This window comes from Taudactylus pleione, unplaced genomic scaffold, assembly GCF_031769625.1.
Source record: "Taudactylus pleione unplaced genomic scaffold, aTauple2 ptg000373l, whole genome shotgun sequence".
Classification (NCBI taxonomy): Eukaryota; Metazoa; Chordata; class Amphibia; order Anura; family Myobatrachidae; genus Taudactylus; species Taudactylus pleione.
The window spans coordinates 3,721,460-3,741,629 of NW_028284774.1; the positions used below are offsets into that span (position 1 = coordinate 3,721,460).

At 44.9% G+C, this 20,170-nt stretch overlaps 1 protein-coding gene and 1 pseudogene across 2 annotated transcripts in view; both read right to left on the reverse strand.

Moving 5' to 3' along the window:
* The window catches only part of LOC148508222 (cell division cycle 7-related protein kinase-like), a 50,125-nt gene that overhangs the window by 11,818 nt on the left and 18,137 nt on the right, over positions 1–20,170 (reverse strand). The window contains exons 4-6 of one of the 2 annotated variants that reach the window (XM_088444873.1): positions 16,219–16,312; positions 2,724–2,866; positions 1,783–1,868 (exon numbers count right to left, since the gene is read on the reverse strand). In XM_088444873.1, the coding sequence (XP_088300999.1) occupies positions 1,783–1,868; positions 2,724–2,866; positions 16,219–16,312 (323 nt within the window). Of the gene's footprint in view, positions 1–1,651; positions 1,869–2,723; positions 2,867–16,218; positions 16,313–20,170 lie in introns of both variants that reach the window. The other variant, XM_088444872.1, reaches the window with a different exon arrangement.
* LOC148508223 (U5 spliceosomal RNA) lies at positions 18,204–18,310 on the reverse strand (annotated as a pseudogene).

Sequence of the window (20,170 nt, forward strand, 5' to 3'; positions counted from 1 at the left end):
GAAAGCCAAAAAGAGAAAGGAAAAAAACACCAATATCAAACAACATAAGCCCAACCAAAATTCTGTCTCAACTGCCATGCCGTTAAATGCATTCGATATAAAGTGGGAAGGATGAATAGCTTTTGTTGTCCGGATGTTCAGGAAGACGCCAGGGGGCATCCAACAGTAAACTATAATTACCATGACCTCCAAGGCCATTCCGGGGCCACTAGAATGAATGTTGCTCGTTACCTCTTGAATAGTTTCAGAGCCTGCAACAGCAAGGGGGAAGAGATATATAAGGCAATAACCCTACAGAATGTACATGGCGTCGACTGAGAGGGCAGCAGGTTCCAGAGTCCTGACGTAATACAGCATAAGTTTGTGGTTCAGATGAGACGCAATCAGATCGACATCTGGCATGCCTCACATGTTTAACAGGGCTCAAAAGACGTCCGAGTGGAGAGACCTTTTGCCAGGGTAAAGATCCTACCTGCTTAGGTAATCTGTTTCCCAAGTTTTACCTCCAGGATGATAACGGCTGATGTTGCTGGCACGTGATGGTCTGCCCATCAATCGGCATCCCGAAAACAAAGAAAACGTGCACCCACCATGGGTTTGGAAGGTTTGACTGAAAGACAGGACTCAGGTCTACATCCAGACCATGACTGACGGCCTCTAGACCTGCTTCCACTGGTAGAGGAGTACTGTCTCCTGGAACCACAATAACGTAACTTACCGAAGTGCCGAAAGAAAGGTCCAGACTCTGCCTTGGAAGGAATGGAGAAAAAAAAAAGCTTTTGCCCCCTGTGGCCAGGGTGATTATTTTGTCCAATTACGGTATGAAGAGGACATCCCTAGCAAAGCCTCTGCATTGGCATGCACGAATCCTAACGAGAGAGCCCAGCGAGCTACAACTGCCAAAGCAGACATGCTGTAACATTCCACTGGTTGCATGTGTGTGACCAGAGGAATCAAGCCAGTAGACTGTGTACCAGAGCGGGGCCCCTCGCCAAGTAGCTATGTCCATTTTTTACAGAGATATCTGGAACTTATGATCCGGATGGGACGAAGCCCATCTCTAAGGATTTCTCTCAACTGCGGAGAAGCAGGAAAGGTAACCGGCTGCTTCAGTTTCCTCTTGAAGAAAGAAACTTCCTGAGACACTGGAGTCTCCACATCAGAAATCTGCAGAACTTCCTGCGTGGCCTTGACCAGAGCCCCGTCACCTTGCACATCTGAGTCAGCGAAGAAAGATCCTTGTCCGATCCTTCCAAAGGGTTGCCCTCCACCTGCGAGGAAGCCTCCGAAATGAAACCCTCCTAAGACTGAAGTATACTCGGGAATCTGTTTCTTCGAGTGGGGTGTGTTCCTTGAACTCAGGATTCAAGAGCTTTTCTAAGGAGAAGTAAATAAATATTTTGGCCAGGGTTTGGTTTAACAGATTACCATCCCATAGCAAACATTTCACAGCAGAAAACTGGGAACACATTTAACAACTCTCCATCTCCTCACTTAAAAATATCACACTTTGCACATCATACGCATGGAAAGTAACACCCTGCAACTAGAAAATAAGGGTTTAAAAATCAAACAAAACAGTACATTTTGCTATAGTTAAATTAGGCTTGGTATTTCAGCATTAATAAAAGAGAAGTAAAATACTGAGAACCTTTCGATTTATCTGAAAATGTGGCCACCGCCGTCTAACAGACTGCTTTGAAGAGGAAGGCAGAACTACTTCTCTAGTAACTGGTGCTATGTTTCCTGAACCTGTGTGAGGTTTACTTTGTGAGCAACTCCCCTGTTTTTTAGCCTGAAGGACCATAAGAAGTTCTATTTGTGTATCAGACGTTCCTTCAGCCAATCCAAAGTCTACTAGAGCATACCTAAAAAACAAAAAAGAAGATATAATTGGCTAAGATTTTTTTTTTTTTTCATTTACATCAACAGTATTGTGGAAAATTAAATATGATCTCCATTGTTTATATTACTCTCAAAAGAGCAGGTGTCACCCAAATATTTTTTTAAGCAATCAAGAGGAGTTAAAACTTTGATTGGCATTTGCTTTATTTATGTTAATATAGTAAGCCTGATATTGGTAATTCTACTATAAATAGGACTTTTCTATTTTTTCGTTTTTTTTTTTAAACAACTTGATTTATTTTAGCTTTCCATTGAAACTTACTTAGCAAAATATCAGTACAAATCCCCCCCCCAAAAAAATAAAAAAATCTACCCACTTTTCACTCCATTGATCTACAAACTGTATCAAATCAATTAACTTGGCAAATGAATTACAAAGATTCACAATTTCGTTTTTGGTTATACATCTCATCTTTGGATTGCATAAAAAGCTTTTAGAAAGACTATACCACCTAAATCAGCTATACCAGCTGTGATATCTTGAGTTTAAAGTACATTTCTACATACTTAAAACGATTTCTCCAGCGTTATAGCATAAAAAAAGGATTTTACTACCCTATTGAACATGGTCATAAGGCTCATATTTTAACAAATGAGTACCTAATTAATATATTTCTTTATTTTTAAAGAACACTATTGATGTGCAAGTTATTCCTCCATAAACACTGGGTACATGGCATATTGGAAACATCATTGTCACATGTAATTTAATCACAACTAAAAGCTACATTCCTTTATCTAACTAGGCAAGAAAAACCAATGAAGAGGTTTAATACCTTTAGACCCAGAAAATCTAACATATGCATAATAATACTTACTGCTTCAGCTTCCTGTTGTACAAGAAGTTATTTGGTTTAATATCTCTGTGAATAATACCAAAGTAGTGGATCCGTTTAAGAGCTTTCAGGAGATTAAATATGTATTCCTTCACTTCTTGAAAGCTGAGAGTAGGCAAAATATTCTGCATAGAAAAAATATAATTGAATGTTATAAATCATCTCAAAATGAAACATTAAACAGTTGTAACAGTTTCTTTAACAAAAATCTTAAATAAGGCAAAAGCATACACACAAAAAGTTACAAATCAGCTCAATGGGTGACATTTAACTTTCAATTTAATCTACTACTGCAGTAACTATATCACTAGAGTATTGCAGGAGGGTTGGTAAAGATGGTGTTTAAAAAAAAAAAAAAAAAAGGTAACCATATGTTGTGGGCTAGTTATTTATTGGGGTTGGGTATATTTTGTAAACATTTATCAAGTTGACACTGTAAACGTAGTCAGGTGATGGGAACTTCCAACATACGATAACCCCTAACCCTCCCGCAGCCTAAGCCTAACCTTCCTCCTAATGCCTAACCCTCAATTCCCTGCAGAATGTCAATAAATCACGTCGACATCATAACTGTCGATACTGTGGTGTTGACAATGATTGTCAACATGGTGACTACATCCCATGTGATTGAAGGAATTTAACATGCCATAAAATTAAATGTCCACTTTTTAATAATAAGCAGCAGTCAGTTTGAGTTACTGGCGTTAATTATATGCTTTATTTATGCTAGTGAAAAGTACAAAAAAAAATAAAAAATGACATTAGGAACTATTTTTTTTTGGATCACACACTCAACCCCTGTTGCTAGCAGTGCTGTAGAATTTCAGTTTTTGGACTGCATCCATATAGATTTACAGTAGGTAGAAGCCTACATCAAGCTCTAGTGATAAAGGGCACGTCAAACATATTTCACATGCGTTTCAATAGACCGTAGTGTACACCGGAACTCTGGGCTATAGATGGTGGAGTGTGGAGCCTGGCACTTTAAATCTTCATTGATTTAAACAGGGCTTCACCACCTTTATACCCACCTGACTCAGGTGGATTTAACCAAGCCCAAGAGTAGAAACAGGGAGAACAGGAAAGGAAAACCCCTAACCAACAAACTCAACATCAAAAGTATCAAAACAGACTGTCAAAACAGGCAACACAATCAATCATCAGGAACAAACATACAACAATATGAAATGCCCAGCGTCTTCCATGGAATCGGAAAAATTTATTTTACTGGGAAATACAAAAATTCTTTCTCCATCTTCCACTGGGGGACACTGGAACTCTGGTGATGTCCCAAAGCAGTCCTCACCGGAGGGAGCACATTGCAGCAGTAAGGCGCACCTTGCGCCAAAAGCACGCATCCTTATACACAAAGGTGTCAAATTGATACAAAAATTTTCAAAAAAGGTATGCACCGAAGACCAGGTGTCCACCAGACAGCTGTTCAGAAGAGGCTCCATGACGCGCATCCAAAAAGGTGCCAACCGATCGTGCAGAATGAGCTGTAACCCTGGAAGGAACCAGCTTGACCCCCGCAATGTAAGCCTGCCGAATAACACGAAGCCAACTAGACAGGACACTTCAAAGCTGGCCAACCCCTCTTGCAAGAGTCAGAGTACACACAAATCATCCTTCTTACAAATTGCAGAGGTGTGGCGAACATCGGGCCGAAGAGCCCGGACCACATCCAAGGAACGACAAGCATAATACTCAAGGGAAGAACCATTACTCTACAAAACCAGAGCCACAATCAATGCCATCAATCGGTTGATATGGAACCGGAAAACCACCTTCAGCAAAAAAAAAACAAGTCTTGTACGAAGCACAGCCCTATCATCATGAATTACTTGATTAGGATAAGGGGAACGACAAGAAAGAGCACGAAACTCCAAAAGCTTCCTAGCCTAGTTCATGGAAAGGAGAAAAACGATCTTCCAAACGCAATAATTGAGATCGGCCGAAGCAAAAGGCTCAAAAGTATCCAACTGCAAAAAGCGGAAAATCTAATTTAGATCTCATAGAGCCGTGGGAGTGAGAAAGAGGGGTTGCGCATGGAGGATCCGCTGCATAAATATCTTAAGTTCCAGGATCAAAGCAAGGCAATGCTGATAAAACACAGACACTTGCACTTTGAAATAACAAAATGCAACAGAGCGTCCAGGCCCTCCTGTAGGAACAAAAGGAGACAGGAAAATGCAAAATAAAAACGCAAATTCTTAAACTCGCGCAAAGCAACATAAGCCCACCAAATCCAGTGATATTGCTGAGCAGAAACAGGCATTTATTTCTTCAGTATTGTTGGAATAACTGCCTCCGCAATGTCCTTAGCCCTCAAGATAGCACCCGAAACAGCCACTCCTTTTAATGCATCTGATGTAATGCAGGGTGCACTAAGGGGCCTTGTTGAAGGAGGTCTGGACAATCGGAAAGACATCAGGGGTTGTGCACCAGAAGACCACAAAGGTCAAGTAGAATGCCTGCAAAGGCTAATTCAGGGCCACCAGAATGAATGACTTGCCTTCTCCCGCATGATGCACTTTAAGGCCCAAAAGGTAATAGTGGAAGCGGAAAGAGATAAATCAGACAAAAGTCCCACGGTACATACATGTGTCGACCGAGAAGGTTGATCGATCCAGTGTCCTGAAGCAATAAAGTGTCACCTTTCGATTTAGCAAAGACTCCATCTAATTGACTTATGGCAAACCCAACAGTCCACTAGGGCCTGAAACACACTCAGATGGGAAAACACACGCTATAAGTTCAAAAGCTTTGAGGCTCAGGTAATCGCCCTACCAATTTTTCACACTGGGAATGAATATGGCAGATATTGCTGGGCAGTGATGCTCTGTCCACCGTATAATATCGACAGATTCCCTCATCGCTTTCCTGATTAATGATCTACGCCACAGCGTTGTCCAACTGGACCTCCACCAGGATCCCATGCAGATAAAGCTGAGCCGCCATCAAGGCTCAGAAAAAAAAAATCCCAGAGTTCCAGCACATTGTTGGGCAGGGAACTCTCCTGAGGGGACAAGACACCCTGAAGAACCACATAATCCCAGCCCTGGAGACTGGGGTCTGTAGTCACCAGAATCCAGTCCTAAATAGTGAACAGGCATCCCTTGCAGAGATGCTTGGAATCGCCTCCATAGGAGGGACAGACGAGCCTGAGGAGAGAGATGAATGACCCGGGATAGGAGAGAGATGGCATTAGTTTCCTTTGGACAGCAGTTCCAAATGAAGGTCCCTAGAAAAAAACGTGATGAATTTAACAGCCTCGAAGGAGGACACAAGTTTTCCCAAGAGACATGCACAGATTGATGGAAACCGCCTTCTTCTACAGAACCAAGCAAATGAAGGCCCGGAAGGGCACAATATTTTACTGAGGCAGCAAAAACCTGTGCAGGAAGGTCCCAAATAACATGCAAAGGAATACCATCCTCTGCAACAGAACAAGGTTGGACATTTTGAAGTTGATGATCCAAACGTCAGATAACACCTGATGTTTCAGACAACCATGGGAATAGGCCTTTATTAGAAAGTTATCAAGATACAGGACTATGGTGACACCCAGCGCGAGAAGGTGAACTACTGTGACTACGATTACCTTTGTGAAGACCCAAGGGAGGTTGAGAGTCCAAAAGGCAGGGCCCTGAATGGATAATGAGTCCCATATCGCAAACCAAAAGGAGGAATTGGTGAGGTTCCCAAATAAGAAGGTGAAGGTACGCATCACTGGACACCAGAAATTACCCTTCCTCCAGAAACCACCAAATCCAGTGACTCTTCTTGAACTTCTGAAAGCGCAGATGGACGTTGAGGGAATTCAGGTTGAGAATGGGCTTCACGGGACAGTCCGGCTTTGAACCACAAACAAATTTGAATAGAGACCATGCTTCTTTTGACCTGCCAGAACAGGGATCAAAACACTCGAGGAGAGTGGGTTCCTACACAGCCCCTCCAAGACCAAAGAAAAAAACCTTTGAAGAGGAGGCTCAACAGGTCTATCCTGTAACCAACCGAGGGGATGCCTCTCACCCAGGCATCCAAAGAGGTCTAAAACCAAGCGTCCCGAAAGTGAAGCAGACGTGCTCCCATTATAGGATCTCCTATGTGTGGGGGCAACCAGTTCTGCAGAAGGTTTCTCCGAAAGTAGGTATCAGGTCGGAAGCCAGACCAGGATTGTCAGTCCCTCGGGCCTACCTCCCCAAGCAGAGGACTGACCCCCGAAAATCTAACTTACCAGAGGGCCAAGGGGAGTGAAAGTAGGGCCACGATGGACTCTCTGCCTTGGGAGCTGCGGAAGCCAGAAAACAGCTCTCCCTGCCCCCCTCCCTTCGCCAATAAGATACATTTGCCCAACACAGGACTAAAGATGAAGTCAATTAAAAAAGGCAAGGCCTCCAAAGCACACTTAGATTATGCACAGCGTAGGCCAGTGGTTCTCAAACTGTGTCCTCAGGACCCCACACAGGTCACGTTTTTCAGGTCACCCAGCAGGTGCACAGGTGTAGTCATTACTCACTGACACATTTTAAAAGATCCATAGGTGGAGATAATTATTTCACTTGTAACTCTGTGAGGAAACCTGGAAAACATGCACTGTTTGGGGTCCTGAGGACAGAGTTTGAGAACCTGTGGCCTAGACTTTGGGTTCTCTGCTGGAGAGCAGAGTAGAGAACCAACAGTACAAAAAAGACTAAATAGATTACTGAGACTGCTAAGTAATTACAAATGTTGGTGTTGCTCCCCGGAATCAAAATACAAATACAGTCGTTGGGTTCTCTGCTGGAGAGCAGAGGAGAGAAAGGGATTCTTTTATGGGGGCACTCATCATAAATCACATAGTAGCTAAAAGTTAACAATTAATAATTTCAATTAAGATTTAATTGCAGCATGGTTTATCCAAAGTTTCTTTGACGAACCTATAACTGGTTCGTGTAATTGAACCACAACCTGTAACTGGTTCGTGTAATTGAACCACACTGTTGTTCCTAGTTTGTACAATTATACCAGGAAAAAAAAAAAAAAAAGTCACATAAATTGACAGTATGGGAATTAGACACACTGTAGTTATCAAAAGGGTAAGGGTGAAAATAATTATTCAATTAAATTGCCATTTTAGGTACAACAAAATCAACTCTCTCCAGTTAGCGGTACAGTATATTATTTAATCAGTCACCGTACCTGGCAATACATTGTAGGGGGATTGAGGGCAACCGTGGGATTAGCGGTGGACGAACCTTGCTTACCCAATACTGCTAACCTCCAGATACACGATGGAACTGCAGCGCTGAAGACTACCAATTTAGGGTACCGGGACACAGACCTGTGGCGCGTCCCTCTGGAGGCGCCCAGATTGTAGGCAGAGTACATTAGCCCAGAGTCTGCCAGCAGCAGATAAGAAAAAAAAAAAAGAAAAAAATTAAAAACTGCAGCCTTAGAAAAAAAAAAAAATGCCCAAATCCATCAGGCACTTAAACTAATCTGGTAATGAGTCAATCTTCCTCTGAAACCAGACTGACAGTGCAGAAACCTGCACTCTCAAATTGGTCAGACGGAGACCACGGTCTAACCACGCCTGAAGAAAAGCTAGTACCCTGGAAATCCTGAATACCTTAGGATCGTACTTCCTATGGGAACACCATTGACCAAAAGAATGCCAAACTGTAATAGATGCGGGCAGAGGCAGGCTTCCGTGCCCTAAGCATCGTCTGAATAAAATAATTGGAAAAACCTTTTGCACTGGATGGAACATTCAAGAGCCACGCCATCAAAGTCAGATGAGGTAAGACCGGATGCCGGCAGGGACCCTGCGTTAGCAGATCCTGCCATAGAGGAAGAGGATATGGCCTGTCTATGGACAGATTCTGTATATCGGTGAACCAATGACGCCAGTATTACTGTTCGGCCTTCCTGCTTGAATTTCCTGAGAACTCTTGGGACAAGAGAAATCAGAGGAAAGAGATAAGCCAGTTTGAAGTCCCATCTTACTGCCAGTGCATCCACGAAGGCTGCAGGACCTTGTTTTTGTGACGTGACGCCATGAGAACTCTCTGGTAGACCCCATTTGTTTGTTTACCAGGAGCTGAAACACTCTCGGATGGAGAGACCACTCTCCGGCGTGTATGTCCTGGCGACTTAGGAAGTCTGCTTCCCAATTGAGCACTACCGGTATGAATAGTGCCGAGATGGCTGGAAGAGGACATTCTGCTAAATCAGAATCTTTGTCACTTCTTTCATGGCTGCGTAACTTCTTGTGCCTTCCTGATGATTGAGGTAAGCCACTGTAGTCGCATTGTTGGACCGAATCTGGACCGACCTGCCCTGGAGCAGGTGCTGTGCCATGATAAGTGCCTTGTGCAATGCTCACAGTTCCAGAATGTTTATTGGCAGATGACTTTCCAAATTAGTCCATCTTCCCTGAAAGGTGTGACGACCTGTCACTGCCCCCCATCCACGAAGACTGGCGTCTGTGGTGAGAAGCACCCAATTTGGAATCCAGAATGGGCATCCTTTGTTCAGATGATCCTTTCTCAGCCACCACATGTGAGAATGATCCTCTGAGACCTTATTAGATTATACTGTCCGTTCCACTTGGAGAGAATTAACTTTTGCAGATGCCTGGAATGGAACTAAGCATACCCACCATGTGAAGGTGGATACCATTTGATCCCAGGACCAGCACTGCTAACAGAATGGATACCCTTCGCTTGCGAAGCAGCTTGCGTATTTGCAACGATAGGGCCACAATCTTGTCCTCTGGCAGAAACAGACTGTGCCCGAGAATCCAGAAGAGTTCCCAGATGTACCATCTGCTGTGTTGGAGAAAGTGATTATTTCTTCCAATTCATGATCCAGCCGTGCTTTTGTAAGCAAGCTATGGTCAATTGAAGATGGTTAATCTGTGCCATTTAACTATACATATTAGCAGAAATGCCAAGCAGAAGAATTTCCTGCGTTCCATATACCGGAAGTAGTCATTATTCACTTCCGGTTAACAAGGTCGGAATGGAGATCGCGGGGAACATTAGAGACAAGACAGACCTGGCTTCCTGTTTGAAGAATGGACGCCAAACAAATATCCAGGGACACAAAGAGAGACTAAATGTGGACTGGATTATACTCGTATATTTATGCATTTTTATTACCATCAATATTTTATGGATTAGTGTGCCCAAGGTATTGTAATCGTTGGTGAGATATATTTGATTTATTTTAGGGAGTATATGTATTTCTGTATATGTTATTAGCTAAATGTGTAATGGTTGTATCTGGATTTTTTTTATCAGATTTTATTTCAAAATGTTAATGAGAGTTTGGAGACTTAATTTGCTGGCCATTAGTTAAAACCCAACTAGAGACACCCCAGATACACCCTGAGGAAGAACCATTGTCAGAAACGCTTTGGTGAAATAGGGGACCCCCGATGCAGTTGTGAAATTCTGGTATTTCCATCTACCTTGGACATCTCTGCCCCACTCAGACCAGGTGAGAGGTAGCGTTGTTTGTCCCAGCTCCCATCTGCAGATAGGCTCTCCATGGGGGAAGATTTTTCATTTAAGTGGATATTTCTTATTTTTTTGATATATTGGATATTTTTATTATTTGTATCGTTGGACATTGTTTTATCATGTATTTGGAATAAAGATCCTTTTTGGATCAAGTGGTTCCCTGGATACCCATTGTTTCTTTCTCTGGTGAACCAAAGAGGAGGTCTCCTCATCTGATGTAAAGATACCTTTAAGCAGTGATCGCAGACAGCCAAAAAAATTGTGGGTCCCGGGGACCCCTCACTTGACTAACTTGAGGTCCTACCTGACCTTTTTGGGTCCCATCAGAATGAAAGTTTTAGGAAAATCTAAATCCATTAGGTGACCTGAAAGTCTGAACGTCTAGCGTGCAGACCTTCAGGTCACCGAGGTGTGCTGCCCGCACTGAACAACGTCGAACATGCCGAACCTGACAGGCATGTTCAGTAGATAGTCAGGGTCAGCAAGGACCCAGTGTGCACGCGCATCGCTGGTCCTTGCCGGCTATCCATTAGCAGACTTTGTTAAAGACCCGACCAAAATCGCCTAATTTTGGTTGCATCGTTCAGAAAGTCTGCTAATGGATAGGCCCTTTTACAACTTAAACACAAGTCAGCGCCACCCACAATTTTCTAGCAAGCTCCATCCCCCACCATTTACATCTCAGCAGCACATGATTATCTTTTTTTTGTAACATTTGTGCAACTCTGAACCCACCTTGTCTTTTATGTTCCAGCTGCCAGCTCCCCAGCCATGCAATTTTCTTAGCAGCTGCACCATCCCCATGCATCACATAACTCATTGCACTCTTTTTTGTTGATGTAATAGCCAGCCTTACCCCCCTGTCCCTCCCTCTCCTCACAATTATTTACTGTTCTGACTGCAGCTGCCTAAACCCCAGGCCACCATCCATTTTTGGAAAGCAGCCAAGCCCAGGGGACCCTCCCCCACCACTCCATTTGTGGACAGCAAACCTAGCTCCCAGGTGGACCCTTTACACACGCGCCTGCCCCACTCTAGGCCAATTGACTGGTTACTAATACGGGGGAGAGGCAGGTGCTTTAAGAAAATAAATAAATAAATTCTCAGCAGCACCACAGTAAATGTATTATTGGTAACTGTAAGCGACCGATCCCCTACCACACTACCTCTCTGTACTGACAACCACCCGCTACCGCACCTACCCCCACCCACTACCGCACTTACCGCTACCGCACCTAGCCCCACCCGATCTTTACATTTACCTGTGACGGGAGTGCGTTTTTCAAGCCGGGGTGTCTCAGACCAAGCACAGTCTTCGGGCACGCCAGGAAATGTCTCCACGACGGGGGTCGCCGGGACAATGTGATGGGAGTGCAGTTTTCAAGCCGGGAGCCGGGGTGTCTCCGACCAGGCACAGTCATCGGGCCGGGGGCCCGCTGGGAACAGTCTCCACGCTGGGGGTCGCCAGGGCCATTCTCCGGGGCGGGGCGCAGTCATTGGGCCAGGTGTGCCTCCGACCAGGCACAGTCTTCGGGCCAGGGGGTCGCCGGGAACACTCTCCACGCCGGGTAACTACTAGGCGCACTTCTCATGCAGAAATGGCTCCATTTCATAGTTTTCCCTGCAGACAATCAACCATATAACAGGAGCGAGGGGATTGGGCCCGCAGCAGAGCGCATCCCCAGGGACTCGCCCTCTCTGAAAAAGTGGGTCCCCGGTCTCCATTTGTGGGTAAAATACGCGCTATAGCGCGTTTGCGAACACTGCTTTAAGTGAACGTTTATACCTGTTCCCAGGTGAGCTTTTATATAAGAGGGGTTCATTGTTTTAAGTAAATATCTATGCAGACGTATATGTTGATCAGACCAGAGAGAATATAAAAGAAACTTTATAGGTACACATCTCATTATTGTGAGGCAAGTCTAAGAAAGAACCTTCATATGCCGAAATCTAATGCTGATATATGAACATGATAGACGGCCTTATTCTCTTCTTCCGAGACGGTGAGGGATCCCATACACAAGGAATATATCGAGACTAAGGATACGGATCTTTGCGCTTTTGGAACACTCAAATTGTATGTGTGTTTGTAAAGGATTGGTGACCCAGAGTGTGGACTAAGCAGCAGTCCTGGGGCGCAGGTGGCTGTAACACATTTTTTGATTTACTCTTTGTGCCTGACCCAAAGTAAAACCCGTAGTGCCTAACACTAACCCCCCACTCCCCGCACCCAAACCCTCCCGGGGAAGGGGTGCCTAACCCCAATTCCCCCCTGGGATCATAGTCGCCGTAGATGGCAGACCTGCTGACTTTGAAGCTGCCAGAGTAGCCATTATTTTATCCAATTCTGCTCCAAAAAGGACTTTTCCATAGAAAGGTAAAACTTCCAGCGCCTTCTTTGATCCTGTATCTTAACCAAAGGGCCCTGCTTCCCACTATTAAAGCTGCTGATGCTTTAGAAGCTAAAATTCCAGCATCTACAGCAGGTCCTCCCGGATAGGAAGCCGCTTCCCGTATATGGGAGATATACATCATCTGCTCTCTGGTAGCATTTGGTAGAGAATTTTCCAATGCTCCCATCCATTCTTCAACAGCTTTGGCTACCCAGGCTCCAGCCATAGCTAGACAAGTAACGGCTCCAGATGATGAAAAGATCGTTTTAAGACATGCTTCAATCTTTTCATCCGTGGAATCCTTCAGGGAAGATGCAGACGGAATAGGCAATGTAGCATTTCTGATTAAATGCGTCACATGAGCATCCAACAGTTGGAGGTACCTCCCGCTTAGTACATACAGAAGCCGGGAAAGGATACAACAATGTTATTCTCTTATTCACATGAAAACGTTTGTCAGGGTTACCCCATGCCTCATCCTTAAGTTCAATGAGCTTTTCAAATACAGGAAACTCCATTTTGACCACCTTCCGGCAGAGATTAAACACTGGAGCCTTCTTATTATGAGCTGGTTCATCATCCTGAATGTCTAGGATTGATTTAACCGCCTTCACTAAAGGAGGAACATCCACTGTAGACAGATGGTCCTCCTCCCCAGAGAGGAACTCAGAGAAAAACCTCCATCCCAAGAGGATGGAGAGAAAAGACTGATAGTTATAACTGACAGACAGAAATAAGAGGGAGTATCAATACAGCAGCTAGCAAACAGTCACATACAATGCATATGTAATATAATTGCAATGGACTCTAAATAAACTACACAAACACCAGGAATGTTAGGATATAGAGCCCTGTATACCTTAATCACAGGAGATGTATACAAGGAGACTGACCAAAACCCTCCTGAGACCAACAGCTTCAGCAGCACACTGATAATGGACCGTGAGCGTCTCATATACACGTGGAGGGTAGGCGGAGCAACCCAGATGCATGAATCCCTTTGTAGGGACTACGTCTGGGTAGGAGCTGCAGGTGGAGCGCCTACCTCCCCTAAGCTGCGTCAACCAGCCAGGGACGCTGGCCTTGTGGCATCTGCTGCCGATCCCCGGCGTCAGACGATAAAAGCTTAGGACTGCCTAAGCAGTCCCAAGTTACAGAAGTGCGTCTTGATCCTGCCGCACCAAATGAACAACTGAAGGCCTATGGCTAGGGGTAGGGTATATATGGAGGAGGACCCATGGCATTCTGGGAGCTAAAGCTTTAACTGTTTGGTGCCTGTATTTCTCCAACCATAATATCCCCATGGTATCTCTGTGGATCCCCATTGACCCTGAAGAAGAAAATGGTTTCACCCTCCATCAGGACAACGTACCAGCTCACACAGCTCTCTAGGTGAAGCATTTTTTGGCCGAGAAACAGACTGTAGTGCTAGAACACACACCATACTCTCCAGACATAGCACCATGTGACTTCTTTCTTTTACCTAAAGTCAAATATGGAGAAGGGGGGACCTGTTTTGCATCAGTTACTGAAGTAAAGAAGAAAATGACGAAGCTGTTGAGACAGCTGACAGATAATAAGCTACAGCACGGCTTTGAGCAAAGGAAAATAAGAATGCAACAGTGTGTGGATTCAGAAGGGGAGTACATAGAAGGGGAATAATTGAGTTAAAATGTACTTAATATAATTACCGTATTTGCCGGCGTATAAGACGACTTTTTTGCCCTGAAAAACATGCCTCCAAGTAGGGGGGGTCGTCTTATACGCCGGGTGCACTTCAGTTGGGATAGACATAGCTGCCATAGTGGCCTTCCGATACTCACCCGGTGCCCATAGTGGCCTCCCGATGCCCGCCCACCTCATTCTACATACCATCCAGTATCGCGCGGTATCCAGTGCGGCCGCGGCGGGTCATCAGTACAATACAGCATAGAAAATGTCCAGCAGTCAAACCCCCTATCAACCCTATCATGGCACCAGCAAAAAGAAAGAAATATGATGCAAGTTTTAAACTTAAATCTGATGTTCTTTTACGTTATATTTGGTGTGTGGAAGGTGTGCGGAAGAGGGGGTAGTCTTATACAGCGAGTATATAACAAACTCTATATTTTGAATTGAAATGTTGGGGGTCGTCTTATACGCCCAGTCGTCTTATACGCCGGCAAATACGGTAAAACAAATGATAGCATCAGTCTCGTTATTTAATAGCCACACCTCGTAGATAGCAATAATATCTGAACTCCCAGCTGCTGAGTGGAAATGGTATTCCAAATCTGCAAAACAACCTTGTCCTTGGTGCGAGGACACGCCTCGGTACTACTCTAATGTCATACAGCGGTCACAAATTTTTTACTTTTATATTGTGGAAAGGATTACAAGGGAGGTGGTAGGGCAGAAAGCTGATGTAAAGTGCAGCCAATTTCCAAAGTCTGAATATGTGCATATATATATATTGACAATTAGTAACAAGAATACAAAGTATCTACATATGCACACAAGACTGGCAGAGATCTAGGAGAAAGGATTTGGTTGGTATGGCATGCAAATACATTAACTAGCAATAAAAGGATGCTTAAATAGGTTCCAGTTTTTTATACTTCCAATGCTGTGTAGTAGAAGTTAATATTGTTTATACCATGGAAGCAGAAACGGCATACAGATTTGCATGCTTGAATCACAAGGATTTAAACCATCCCTATTTGCAAGTGAGGGGTTAGGAAGGTGCTGAGGACCGAGGGCCTGATTCAGAGACGGACGCTCTGAAAGAGCGCTCACTCTGAATCAGGGCGTTTTTTTTTTTTTTTTTTAAGCGGCCTCCTGGCCGCTCGCATAGCTGTGGGTGACCACCCACAGCTATAGCGAGCGGCCAGGTTGATGGTCAAGACCATCGCGACCATCTGGCTTGCGACGAGACCCTTGTGGGGCCGCCCACAAACGGCAGGCGTTCGCTTGGGAACGCCTCCGTTTGTGAAGCCACCCCCCGGCCACGCCTATCAAACGGGGCGAGCTGTCACCATCGACAGCTTGCCCCTTTTGGTGCGAGACCAGGAGCGACGGAGAACCCGTCGCTAGCCGGGTCTCGCACATGCGCACGACGGACCCGGCTCTGTCGTGTGCATGCCCAGTGGGCAAAGATCGACACGGTTGCGAGCGCTCAGCGCTCGCGACCGGGTCTGAATCAGGCCCTGAGCTCACTAAATCAGCTTGGTCTAGATAGTGACTATAAAACACTTCTTACATGGATTCTAAATCGGAGCCCTGCCTGGATTACACTGTGCGGATTTTAAGACAATTCTGTGTCTGATAAATTGAGCTATATTTTTATAGCAGTATATTATACTTTTAGTGCTGTTTTCGGTTTGTTAGAGCAGGGTATCTGTCAAACTGATGAGTGAAGATTTGTTTCATATAAAAGGTATGTTTTATGCCACATACTATATATCACATCACACAAATGATTTGCAGTCTTTTACAAATAAGTTAAAATAAAATTTTTAAGCCCTTTGCATGTCACCTTATCTCTAATAGCAACCATAAGCGATAATAGGACACAAATAATTAAATAAATCTTACCACAAAGCAGTCATGTTCCAAATAAGGCATAACAATAACCACATGGTCATTTTTCCTAAAGCAGTATTTTACTCCCATGACATTGTCTTCACCCCTGATGGAAAAACCACAATTCTTATTTTTGTAAGAAGAAAAGATAGTAACAAATACACATTATTTTATAACCCACACACAAACTAATACCCCTAACACTGACATTAAAATCCCGGGTTTCTGTACGTGAACGCGCATCAACCCGGGATTTAGGTCAGTTTAAACGGATCAACCCGACCCGGGGATCCGACACTGCTAGCTTGCAGGGTTGGGCACGGGTCCTTCCCGGGTCACCGTTCAGTGTAAACGGCTCTACCTGGGTCACATTCAACTGATGTGCCACTTCAGTGGCACTTAGAGATTATATCATCTCCAAGAGTCTACTGCAACACCAGAAGACCCGGGTCCTGTGTGAACGGTGCCAACCCAGGCATAACCCGGTTGGCGCCGCAGTGGAGAAGGGGTCTGTCCTGGGTCTGATCCGGGTTGGAAACGTGTTCCAAATCCCGGCTCAGACCCAGGACTTTGATAGAATAAGCATGTGCAATACCCCTTGTACACCACACACTAGTTTCCTGGAACACACACAAAAAGGAAAATGTATATCATCATTGGTTTATAAGGTGCCACAGTGCTCCTCAGCACCGAACACTGGGGAAAACTGACATACAAAGTAGACAAAGTAAATTAAATTCTCAAAAATACATAAACATTTCAGGATTCCCACTGCACTAAAGATATCAGCTAACTGCTTCAGAAGTATAGGGAGAAGGCTACTTTACATGAACGCCAGTGGCCAGATGCAGAACTGGACATAAAGCTTATACTCAAAAAAAGCAGCCAGTAAAAATACTCGTTACACCCATATGCAGAGTCGTGAATCGGAATATGTGTCCAGCCCTGCATCTGTAGCATACGTGCCAGGTTTACACCAGGCATACATACACCCACATTCACTTATACTCTAGCAGTATATAAAACAAAATATCAGCTTTTAAAAATTTGTTTCGATAACACATTGGCTAATAGGCTTCAGATAATACAGCAGACAGAATATTACTTCTCGTGCACATATGAAAGCAGTAAAAATAGGGTTTTAGTACTTACTGATTAATCCCATTCTCCGATTCCATAGGGGACACTGGAGTATATACAATGGGTATAGTAGGTGGTAGAGTAGAGCCTGGCACTTTACATAATTTAGAAGTGTGACTGGCTCCTCCCCACTATGCCCCATCAGCCCCAGTTAAGGAAACTGAGCCCAAGAAAAGACGGAGGACAAACAGGAAGAAGAAGATGAGAACTACACAAAATAAGACAGACTGAAGGAGAACAGAATAACCCACTTCAAGGAACATGCAGTCACACCACAACAGAATGCAGACAAACCGCAAGATAACTAGCAAAGAACTAGAAAACAAGAAGGCAGGGATTCGGGGAGGGTGGGCGTCTAGTGTCCCCTATGGAATCGGAGAAAGGGATTTATTAGTAAGTACCAAAATCCTATTTTCTCTATCATTCACTAGGGGAAGCTCCAAAGCTGACCTCCCGGGTGGGAAGCACTGAGAAACTTGCCGACCCTGAGACCAAACCTAAAACAAAGACCGCCAGAAAACAATCGATAGGACAAAATTTAAAGCAAGAGCTGAGGACCAAAGCGTTGCATAGCAAAGGAAGAATCAGAACTCCTTGCTTGACAGCCTCAGAGTATACCACTAATACACAGCTATAGCAGAATGGAACTAGGTGAAAAGGCGACCCTAGTCGACAAAAGCAGACAAGAACTCGACAGAGCATCTCAAAATTCAACTGAAACAGACCGCCTCTGACCTTAGGCAGCAGAGAGCACCAACAAGGAATCCGTGGTAGAAGGGAACCAATGAGAACAAAGCTAGAGACAAACATAACCAGATCCGAAAGCAGGGAAAACGCCGCCGCAGTTGACAATAGAAACCCAGCAAGTGCCGGGTACCAAAAAGTTATATAAACTCATAGCTGTTCCTCTCCATGGAAAACTCTAGCAAAAGATGTATTCGACCTAAAGAGAAGACCAGAGTATACATTAAGGCAACAAGTCATCTACAGGACAGTTGTCCAGACCATACTGAAGGTCCATCTAGTTGAGGGTCTCCAAACAAGAGAAAGGGTTTGAGCGTAGAAAGTCACTACCTGGTTGCCACAGGGTAGGAGGCGGCACAGAGGGTGACCCGGGTCTAAAAACCCCTTGCAGAGGTTCAGATAGCAGGACAACCAATGCTGAAATAAAAATATGGATAAGGCAACAACCTGTACCCTTCAGTGAGCCCAGGCGAAGACCAGCGTTGACCTTGCCTGGAAGAAACAAGACTCGGGCAACAGTGGTTTAGAAAACCACAGCGTGCTCACCGGCTTCTTGGCCCAAAACATAGTAGGATAAATATGATTTTAAAATCTCTTCCTTGGAGTCCATCTGGGGGATGCCTTTACTTTGGGTTAAGGGTAGTGAGTTGTGGAGTTAGACATTAGCTAATTGAAACTGGCTCCCACCCCCTATATAAGCCCTCCCTTTCCACCATAAGCTCAGTCTGTGTTTAACAAAGCCGGAGAAAGACCCACGGAAAAACTGAGAAACCCAAGACCAAACAGGTATCTAGTATGAAACCAAACAAGGGAGGGATCTCGGCATCCCCCAAATGGACTCCAATGAAGAGATTCGTATTTCCTTTTTCATCCATCTGGGGGATGCCATTACTTCTGGGATATACCAAAGCAAGCCAAGTAAGAGGGGGAGCGTCAGAACAGACCCCTCAAAATAATTTTCCACCCAACACTGGCATCCCTTGCGCCAAATGTATGGACCAGGTAGCTGCTTTGCACAGCTGCTCAACCGAAGAACCATGCCGTACAGCCCAAGAAGTCGAGTGGGCCCCAATTGAGGCCGGAATGGTCACATTCGGAGACAAATATGCCTGCCAGATGGCAGAAATGATCCATCTAACGATGGATCTTTTCGAGGCTGGCAGCCTCTTTTTGGTGCAATCAACACCAACAGGGAATCCGTATGCCTCAAAGACGTAGTACGGTCTAAGTAAATGCGTAACGCATGTACCACATTCAACAGTACTAAGGAAGAAGCCTCACTAGTCACTGAATCCTGGCGACAAGCTGAAAGGACAATGGACCTCATTCAGACCCGGTCGCAAGCGCTGCGCGCTCGCAACCGGGTCGATGTTTTGGTCCTGCGTATGCGCAGCGGCCGCACTGCGCATGCGCAAGCCCCGGAGCGAGAGAGACACTCTCTCGCTCCGGAGCTCACTACAAAAGAGCCGGCTGTCGATGTTGATCGACAGCTCTGCCCGTTTTGTAGGCGGGGCGGTAGGAACGCCTACCGTTTTGTGGGCGGTCGCACTGACATCAGCAGTGATGTCAGTGGGGAGCTTCCTGCTCGATCAGAGCAGGAAGCTCCCTGGGGCTTGCGGCTGCCGAGACCCAACCTTAGTGTTTCATCGCAAGCCCTGATGGTCACGATGGTCTTCACCATCGCGACCATCACCCTGGTCGGTCGCTAAGCTGTGGGTGGTAACCCACAGCTTAGCTAGCGACCAGGAGGCCGCACTTAAAAATAGAAGCGGCCGCCCTCATTCAGAACGATCGCTCGCTTCTTGCGAGCGCCTCTGAATGAGGGCCAATATCCTGGTTAATGTGGAAAGCCGATACCACCATCGGAACAAAGGAAGGTTTAATGCGTAACACCACCCTATCCTCATGAAAAATGAGAAGCGGAGATTTACAAGAAAGAGCCGCTAGCTCAGATACCCTTCTGGCCGATGCAATGGCCAAAAGGAAAACAACCTTCAAAGTGAGATATCGCAAATTCTACAGATTCCAAAGGCTCAAACTGTGCCTTCAAAACAAAAATTCAAGACCAAAAGAGGAACCG